The 10,498-nt window shown below is 35.5% G+C and overlaps 1 protein-coding gene across 1 annotated transcript; it reads right to left on the bottom strand.

The window, feature by feature from the left end:
* Positions 1 to 259: 259 nt before the first annotated feature.
* On the bottom strand, positions 260 to 1,874 carry LOC113059035 (somatostatin-1A-like). Its single transcript, XM_026227272.1, has 2 exons — positions 1,687 to 1,874; positions 260 to 783 (listed from the first exon to the last, which is right to left on the bottom strand). The coding sequence occupies exons 1-2, from the start codon at positions 1,822 to 1,824 to the stop codon at positions 577 to 579; spliced, it is 345 nt and encodes a 114-aa protein (XP_026083057.1). The 5' UTR covers positions 1,825 to 1,874; the 3' UTR covers positions 260 to 576.
* Positions 1,875 to 10,498: the final 8,624 nt, after the last annotated feature.

Below are 10,498 nucleotides of genomic sequence, written 5' to 3'. Positions count from 1 at the left end.
CTCTGCATCTTTCACATTCACTTTGGCTCTTATATGGGACTGAAAGATTTCCACACAGTGCAGGTTACCATTAAATTTAGCCTTATTGATTAGCTCCCAACCTCACACCTGCCATCCAAAATAAAAACAAATAAATAAATAAATAAACTTCTGGAAAGAAGAGAGCTCTTGGACTTTCTTTCCCATGCCTTTGGCTTTTACACACCATAAAATAAGTGTTATCAGTGTTGTATGAAGAAGTCTCTGTGTGTTTACATTGGTGGGAAAAAGTTGCATTATGCATTGGCTCTGAAACATAGATTTTATTCAAACAAACAATTAAAAATAGTGATATCTGCTAAAGTACAATTAAAAGCAGATTCGCACACATCCGCGAAACATTCTTTCCGATGACACATCAATAGCCTTGAAAAACACAGTCAATTAGAGCTCTCATCGTTGTTAAACGACAAATATAATCGCTTTTATTTTCTTATATACAGTTTAGATATGATGAAGAATGCAGGAAAGACGGGAAAAATAAATGTGAAGGATTAAAATAGAATAGGTCAAAAGAAAACGGTTCGTGGTGAAAAATTAACACGACGTGAAAGTTTTCCAGAAGAAGTTCTTGCATCCCGCTTTGCGCTCGCGAGGTGCCAGCATGGGACCGGCGGCGCGCTCGAGCTCCAGACGGACGTCATCTTTCTCCACAGCGCGGGACAGATCCTCGGGCTCCAGCGCCTCGTTTTCTGCTTGCACGAGGTTCGAGAGCAAGTCTGCAAGTGTGTATCTGGCGAGTTCCTGAAGAAATTAAGAGGAAGTGTTGGCAAAGGTGCGTCAAAAAAATGCGAACAAAGGTACAAAGCTGTTACTGAGTTGGAACCCTGTAGTGGTTCCCAATCCTGTTCCTGAAGAACCCTCAACACTGCACGTTTCTGGTGTCTCTCTTATCTGATACACACATTTGTGGTCTTGGAGTCTTCACTAATGAGCCGATGAGTTGAATCAGGTGTGCTTAAATAGGGAAAAATCTAAAATGTGCAGAGTTGGGGGTTCTCCAGGACCAGGATTGGGAACCACTGCCCTAAAAGCTACAAGTTACACCTTTGTAACTTATTTACTCCTAAATGGTACATATTAACAACTTTTTTTTTTTTTTTTCAAGTGAATAAAGAGAAATCGAAATTAAGTTTGCACAAAGCAAATGACTGTCTCAAAATTAAGGGACTGGGTTGCATCGAATTCTTAAGCGTTGTGTTGATAAAAGCAGAAGTTTGCAACTCATAATTTTGCTCTTTTAAGTCGGACTGTCTGACAACCGCCATTTGCTATCTGTATAAATGTAACGAATTATCTGGATTTATTTCCATTTTATATTGTAGGCTACGATGCACTTACGCTTTTAACACTAAATATATAACTTGTTTTTTTTTTTGTTTTTTTTTTTTTGCCTTTTCTGATTCCTGATGTTTGCATGACCATTATTTTATTTTTTGGGTGAGCTTTTATTAATCATAATCAACATTGTGCAAGTTCAAACGCCCTGAATTGTAGAACTTCAGTCTGAAGATGTAGATGCTTTCGTAGATTTCAGCACCATGGACAGTGATTTAGTTCATTTGCTGACATTTCCTGATTCAATATAGTCATTTATAACGCATATACAATTACTTAAACTAGGAATTTATGTAAGTATTAGTTTACCTGTTTTCCAGCAGGGTTGAGGCGAGATCTCTGCAGAAATTGGCGGAGTTTGGCGTCTGTCGGTGCTGCTGAGACACTGCTGACTGCGAGCGCAAGGGACAGGAGCGCTAGTGCGCACTGGATACGCGTGGAGAGCATCTTTGAAAGTATTGATTTGGGTAGCGCTGCGCTAGTTGTAAGTCGCCTCTTCTATCTCTTTGCTCCTTCTGTTGCAGCTCATTCCTGCAAAGTTGCCTTTTATAAACGATTCGCCTGACGTCAGAAGGAGAGGGGGTTTCCTCCGCGTGCGCTCGAGTGATGCTGAGTGAAAAAGATGACACCGGTTAGGAGCGTGAATCCTACCGGAGGTGAAAAGGATTAATGATCGATTTAACCTGCAATCGTCACTCCAACCCCACACACATACTGTATTTTGTCTGTGTGTGTTTGTTAGAATTTGCCTATATTGACTAAGAGTCTTGCAAAAGTTTTGCTGAAGTGGAAATATAGCATTAACAGAGTATAGGGTTTTGAGATCATCATCCTATAACACTGCATCTGAGATGTCCTCACTAACATAATAAAACCACTATGTGTTTGTGTTTTAGGCTCAGAGTGTGAATGAAAGGGAGAGACGATCACAATATATCACACAATATATAATAGGTTATGAAAAAAAGACCCCCAGAATATAAAGATAAGTATACAGTTATTCACTGTCCTCGAATCTAACAAGAAGTATGTGGGGATTTTTCAGTGACTACTTGTGCAAGTTACATAATTAAGCCGGAAGGCTGCGACAAGTGGCTTAAGTGAATCTTAATGAGTGAGACTTAATCATTCTTCAACCGATTCGTTTACAAGTGTTGATTAATTCCGGAAAAAAAACAGTCACTCAACCGATTCACTCAAACTACTGATTCATTCAGGAACCAAAATAGTGATATTATATCATTTAAAATAGCGTTTCATTGAAATCATGAATGCAACAGATGCAGTACAAACCTAATGACTCATTCATGGACGTATCTGTCTGGATTTGTTTGGAACTTAACTTGAATACTGTCTCTAAAAAGTTTCTTAACAATATAAGAGGCCTATTACATTTTTGTTTATTGAACTTTAAAGCATATCGCAAAATTGTGCAGACTGTACAACTTTATGCCATAACACGCTCTTGTTATATTGCTTTATCAAAACCTATTCGCCCAGGGCAAAGATATTCATTGACGGTGGTTTGGTTCACACTGCCTAATGCGTGTGCGCATTGACGTCAGGTTTTCCGAGAAGAGCCTCGTGTCCTACTGTTTTCTTCGGGCCGGGCGGATAGTGGATCTGTTTGCCTCTTTCCTCCGTGGGGGGTTCTCGGTCGCTCCACTCTTCTAATCAAAACTCAACCGTCGATTAGATGATGGTAATGGCCAGCCATGATCCACGCCGCGCGCGCCTTCTGATACGTGATGTGTTAGAGGAGAACTCGCGCTAATTCCACTGAACCCGTAGGGACGGTGTGACGATGGCAGCCGCTCTGCGAACCCGGTGACTTGATACGCATTCAAAGCACAATTATTTAGTAACTATTTTTTTCGCACACTGCGCACGCTGTTAAGTGCAAATTAATATCAGACTAACCCTTAGCGGCAGTATTTTTCACAACCGTTTCTTTTTTTAAAGCTAATTGCAGTCAAGTGTGCTTGGAGCGCATGCAGTAGCCTTTGCCGGTTGAGACTACAAACATATTTAGACATGGCTAATGGCAGAGATTTCTATTAGTGCTATAGAGTTTGGCAGAGGCCACCGAACTGCATAGGCATTCATGTTGGTATGTGGTTCATGGGGATTTAAAAAAAACAACTAATTTTGAATGATTTATAAGCCTTTTGAATTACGGGGACACTGAAAATGTCCTTATAAATCACCTCCTCATTGTATTACCTATGTCATAACCATGTCATTATACAAATTTGTGTCCTCATAAACCACATAAATATTCTCACACACACACACACACACACACACACAGTTATACAAAAAAGGGCCTGAAAAGTATTTGGAATTTATTTGCATTGATATGATCAAACCAAGTGGCATAAAAAAAAAAAGAAAAAAAAGAAAGAAAAAAGAAATAATAATTTCACAAAGAAATTTAAATAAATAAAGATGAAGCAGTATTGTTCAAAGGTGAAACAGCAAAATATATAAATACATTAATACAAAAGTTCTGAGATAATCATAATTTGTTGCACTTTTCAAATAAATCTTTTTTTTTTTTAAATAAATAAATTTAAAATAATAAAACAATAAATATTTTACAAATGTAAGATGAACATTTTGACACTTTTAGTGAAATTTTGGGATGTTCATTTTCACCTTGAAAACATTTAAAAGTTATTGCAAAAAAGCAAAAAGAAAAGCTTATTTTATTTGAAGATGCCACCTGGTTTTATATTTTTGCCTCAATAAAATTCATACATTAATGTGCATTTTAAGAGTTCAAATAAGTTTAAGTACTTCAACACTTGCAGATACAGACATCCTTTCCAAGCACTCTGCATTGGGTTGACAAACCTGTAGTGTTTTAATTAAAGCTTGGGTTTTGAAGGAAGTTTACGATCTCATTTTCTCTTTTCTCTGTAAAGCTGATGTTGGACTTTCTCATTATAATGCATTTTTATACTGAGGTTTAAATTGAGTGTTCGAAATCATACAATGCAGCATAAATTTTAGCTTAATAAATCTAATCGCTAATCAGAATTGGGCTTCAAACAGCAGTCAGTCAACTGCTTCCCCAGTCACTTTTCTGTTGATTGTGAGTCAGCTGCATCAGTTGGCAAACTTAATGCTTGTTTTAACTTCTAACATTAAGTATTAGACTTTATAACTTGTCCTGAGACATGAATGAGAACACAAAAATAATTATTTTCTATGTAAAACCTATGACTTTCACGTGATGTTGCAACCTACACTTAGGCCTTTTAAGGAATAATTTAGCAAAAAAAAAATGTATATACCCTTAAAGGATGTATAAGTTTGTTTCTTCATTGCAATTTAGCATTACATCACTTGCTCACCAATACATCCTCTCTTCAGGGAATGGGTGCCGTCACAGTCACAACTGTAAAATGACTGTAAAACAAAAACATGATTTACAGTTCATGTACAAAATGTTCTCATTTAAGAAAACAGATAAATTCAAATTATAAATTATTATAGCCTATTAATTGTAACAATTATTATCAATAAATTCATATATTAAATAACATCTAAATATATTTTGTCTGTCTTCTGTCTTAATTGTTTTGATATTATAATGAATATATATATATATATATATATATATATATATATATATATATATATATATATATATATATATATATATATATATATATATATATATATATATATATATATTTGATCCACGAGTTCACATTTACAACTTTGCCTGTTTGCTGAATTAAAAACATGGGTTGATTTCCACATTGGTCTGAACAAAAACAGCAGAAGCTGTTTGAAAACGTAGACTCATTCTCTGCCAGCAGGAGGCGCTTTTGCAACGTTAGATAAAAATAAAACATAATGAAAATGATAATGAAATCATAATTTTTTAGTTTAATCATCACTTAAGCCATATTGCAATCCTTGTCTTTCCTTCGCCAAATTTAAGACCTCCTGAAATCCAAAACAGCTGATAAAAACATCACGATAATCCACAAGTAATCCACATGACTCCAATGCATCAATTAACGTCTTGTGAAGTGAAAAGCTGTGTGTTAGAAAGAAACAAATCCTTTAAGACATTTTAACTTCAAACTGTTGCTTCTGGCTACCATAATAATAAAACCATAATGTTGAGTCCTCCAACCATAATATTGCTTTTTCCGGTGACAAAGTCATCTTGTCTGAATCAGGAAACATGCAAGGATTAAACACAATTTATAAGTGAAACCAGTCCAAAACATTTCTAAACAAACATGTTGGATTTTATGTGAGAAGACAACAGGGGATGGATTTCCTTTAGCCAGAAGTGACAGTCTAAAGTAAATATACTTTACAATGGATTTTTGTATGCAGCTTTTCACTTTTATTAACTCACTTTTACTAATTCATGTACTGGAGTCGTGCGGATTACTTGTGGATTATTGTGATGTTTTTATCAACTGTTTGGACTCTCATTCTGACGGCATCCCGTTCACTACAGAAAATATATTGGTGACTGCATTTCTCCATATCTGTTCTAATGAAAAAACATCGACATCTTGGATGGCCTGAGGGTGGGTAAATTTAAATACAATTTTAATATTGGAGTGAACTATTCCTTTCAGGCAGGTTAAATAAAACAAAATGAGCTGGAGAAAAATGTGCATCAAGACAACTCAAAGGAAATCCACTAAAGGGACCATTTATTAAACCAGCATGACAAGTAAAGGATGAAATGAGCCGAATCTACTGACCAAAATATCAGAGAGTTAGGGGTCTTTTTTTTTTTTTAGTATTTGAGCTAGAGAGCTACCAGTGAGTTTTAATATAACCATGAAAAGTTATGCTCACATTCCCAAATATTTCAATTCCAGTTGCTTGGCGAGCACATCTAGCCAAACATCTTTGCTAATGGGCACTCCAGAAATAAACAAATAAGAGCATCTTCAGTAAATGTCACTGATTACAATGGAACTACAGAAAAGCAATAGGTTAAAAACTACTCAGAATGATGTAGCCACTGCAGAGCGTATTCAATTAAATTGCTTGTAGCTTTAATTGGAATTTGTGGAGAGTGATTTTCGAGGAAACTGGGAATTTTAGAAACGTAGAGATGTTTGACTAATGACGTGCTAAAAAGGCTCATCTGTTTTACCGGAAAGGTCATCAACCTGGTCAGGTACTCAGTGGGACTCCAGGTGGCCATTGCAATCTGGACACACTGTCCATCATCCCGCAGAGGCAGCCTGGCCTGTCCACAAACACCTTTCCATTCATCTGTCCAGCGGTTTAAATTTAAATCATAATCACCAAGTCATGTCACCTATATACACATACCCACTGTGCTACTACAGATACATTTATATGTGATGATGAAGTACTGGATGGCCATCTGGCTTAGGATGATAGTGTGTGAGAGAGAGATAGAGAGAGAGAGAGAGAGATGAAGGAAATGGCATGAATGAATATGTTTACTCTGGTGTATATATGTTAAGATTTTAAGATCTTAATCTATAAATTGTAAATTATTAAATATAAAAAATTAAAAAAATAAAAACTATTCAACATAATGACAATAATGAATTTATTCACACACACACTTCACACACTTTTTATTGATATATCTTTAATTTAAAATATATATTTATATTATTTTAATTAGAAATTACACACACACACACACATACACACACACGTTTATTTTTGTGAAAAGTGGGGACATCCCATAGGCGTTATGGTTTTTATACTGTACAAACTGTATATTCTATCGCACTACACCAACCCTACATCTAACCTTAACCCTCACAGAAAAGTGTGTGCATTTTTACTTTCTCAAAAAAAAAAAGTCTATCTAATCTATCTAATCTTACTTAAAATTTTTTTTTTTTTTAAAGATTTAGATCGTGAATTAGAACATAGATTAAGAAAAAGAAAGGTGGAGATTAAAAGAGAGGTGGATGCAGATCAGATAAATAAACACTTTGATTTGAATTGCATGCTCTTAAATTCATCTGTCAGGTTTCAGGCTTGTCAGAGACTTGAAGGAATTACTCACCCTGCCCTGCATCCACCTCGCCGACTCGTCCTCCTCCGCTGGCATTTTCTCTTTCCACACTTTCACACACACATATAAAGCGTGGAAATTTGTGTATGAAAGTGTGAAATGACTTGCAGCCACACACACACAAGCTCACAGAAGCATAAGTGAACCGAGAACCTGTCATTTTCACAGCAAACAAGTGAAGAATCACCTCAAACACAATTAAATGCAGTCTATTGACCTGTGCAATTAGCCCAACAGCACAAAACAGATTTTTATATTTTCAGAAGAGTATCTCTTTGATCTGTTTAATCAAAATCACATAGCTATAATAAAAGTAATTTATACAGAACAGCAAACATATAAGCTTCTGATCTTTACTGGAGTGAAATTAAGGCCAATCTGTTCCACTGCGTTGGTGTGATCTGTTTGTACTTTTTCTTGGTTCATGAAATGATCAAATCTTTCTGGTTAGATTTCCTATCATCCATTCTTCTCATCTCTGTCCCCATCAAAAGATTTTTAATAATGCTGGCTCATTTCTAGAAATTACACAAAGTTGAGCAAAGTTCAAATGAATTAAGCATGAGAAATGTGAGTGGGTCATACATTTTTCAAACTGGAAACAAACCCATAAGTCTTTTAATTATGTTAAAGGTCAACTTTACGTTTTAGGGCTTCATCTCATTCTCTCTGTATATTTATTTTTTCTCTCATAGGCATTATGAGATAGACCATGAAATGCCCGATACCAGCATCAACATTATGACATCATCTTTTACATCTATAAAGTATATAGAAAATCATGAATATGTACAAATCTGCACAAATCCTTTATGAACTGGAAATTTTGTGAGGGTAACTTCACAGGTGAGTGGGTTTAATGCTCAGAAGCCCATGAGCACAACACTCATTTATTAAATGATGGAAAATCTTTATCTGAGAATGAGCTTTTTAATGGCAGTGTTATTAATACATGAAACCCAGAGAGCCTAAGATAAGTACATCTTTGTTTAGATTGATTTAATTATCATCAAAGCTCATTAAGTATGAAATATGAGTTTAAAAACATTGACATTATGGTAGACAGATTTGTGTGTGTGTGTGTGTGTGTGCTCTTGTTTTTGTGACATATCAGAACACAGCTCTGTATAATGACATGGGTATGACACAGGTATTACACGCAGGAGAGGGTGACTTATGAGGACATGACCCATGTCCCCATTTTTCAAAACACTTATAAACCATACAGAATTAGTGTTTTTGAGAAAGTAAAAATGCACAAAGTTTCCAGTGAGGGTTAGGGTTAGGTTTAGGGTTGGTGTAGGGCGATATAATATACTGTTCGTACAATATTAAAACCATTTCGCCTATGGGATGTCCCCACTTTTCAGTGTGTGTGTTTATTAAACATAAAATTGTTCAACTTTGAAAAATATACAGTAACTACCTTTTATAAAAACCCATGCAATTACATTATATTCTCTCTCATATGCACATCTTTTTCACTCTCTTTCATTTATAAAGTTAAAGCTTTTATATACTGCATTCACAGTTTCACAGTTTTCACTGTGCATTGAAATCTCTGAGCTTCAGACACCTGCCCTATGATACAACATCACTTACTGTATTTCTCATCAGGCTCAACAAACATACTCACACAGTCTCAAACAAATAAATGGTACTTCTGTGAAGCGGTACACCCCGTGTGTGTAATAGCAGAATCAATGGTATTTAGTGACGAGCAGTCAGGCAGAGATGAGAGAAAAGAGCACCTGGCAGTGGAATCATTCAGCATTGATATTTAAACACAGCCTAGTCGAACCCGTCTACTCACCCTTACACTGCTAATCAGCTCTTCAACTCAGACGGAGAGAACACACTCTCATGTATATATGTGTGTGCGTGTTTGTGTGTGTGTATAAATGTCTTTGAGCAGGTCAAAATGATCTGAGCGTCTCAAAATAAATTGCTTTCAAACTTTTAATCTCCGTTTTTGCAACAAAGAATAGGCTGCAATTTGAACGCTGTGATTGTTTTTACAGTATGCGGCTCAAATAACACAAATTTGTCAGGAAAAAGAAAACCTAACCAGTTTCGGGAGCTATTCATTCATATGCAAAATTCATGCTAATCGGCTGACAGCCCCAAACTTCTTTGCTTGTTCAACAAATTACGCAATTATCAGTTTTTCATCACATTCACTTCTTTATTGCTTAATTTATTTAGTTCCTTTTGAAGCTGTCGCTACAATCAGACACAGTTTGCCATGATGTCACTTCCTACGGTCACCTTTGTGATTTACATATTTATTTGAATGTGAGTCATACTTACATATTCCATTCTGAGGGTTTTAATACTCTATGAATTGCAAAGGCGTCAAATCGCATTGTGTCATCATTCTACATTCCCACTAAATTTATCCCTTAAAACTCATTACTGATAATCGAAATGACATATTTAAACATTTTCCAATGAAAAAAACACCTTCATGCCTTAAAGGGATAGTTCACCCAAAAATTTTAATAGTTTTTATTTTTGAGTGAACTATCCCTTTAAATGGCTTGAATATTAATTCTACTTCCTTAACTCATTTAGTACAGATAGACCTTATCCGTCAGAGAAACAAGTGCGCAGCCATCTTTTGAATTTCATCTTTGAACTTGAGTTTTTGTGGTTAATCTATATAGTTTTGTACTTCTAATTCATGACCTGTGTTTTGTTTTGCTTTCTCTTCTTTGTTTAAGCATGAGACACTTTTTATTCGAACTTATACGCCTACTGTACGTCATCCACCAAAGCAGCATTCTATTATAAACACATGTATGACAGTAAGTGAAAGCTAGAGATTACTGTTTATAAAGTTTCAAATATGGATATTTTTCTTACAAAATGCATCAAATCACTTCAGAAAACCTTTATTGACCCCCAGAGCAAATATGATGGATGGATGCACTTTATTGGACTTCTTTTGGACTACTGAAAAATAACACTCATTCACTGCAATTATAAAGCTTGTAAAGCCACAACATTTATATAACCCCGACTATATTCCTTTGAAGGAAAAAATGCCATATACACCTAGGATGCCTT

This window comes from Carassius auratus, chromosome 40, assembly GCF_003368295.1.
Source record: "Carassius auratus strain Wakin chromosome 40, ASM336829v1, whole genome shotgun sequence".
Lineage (NCBI taxonomy): Eukaryota > Metazoa > Chordata > Actinopteri > Cypriniformes > Cyprinidae > Carassius > Carassius auratus.
Note: the sequence above shows the minus strand (reverse complement) of the source record. Positions and strands in the feature narration are given on the sequence as shown.

Excerpts from the sequence above, each read along its gene's own strand:
- LOC113059035 (XM_026227272.1), bottom strand. The coding sequence starts at position 1,824 with ATGCTCTCCACGCGTATCCAGTGCGCACTAGCGCTCCTGTCCCTTGCG. Across the intron at positions 784-1,686 it reads TCAACCCTGCTGGAAAACAG|GAACTCGCCAGATACACACT; the intron begins GTAAACTAATAC and ends TAATTTCTTCAG.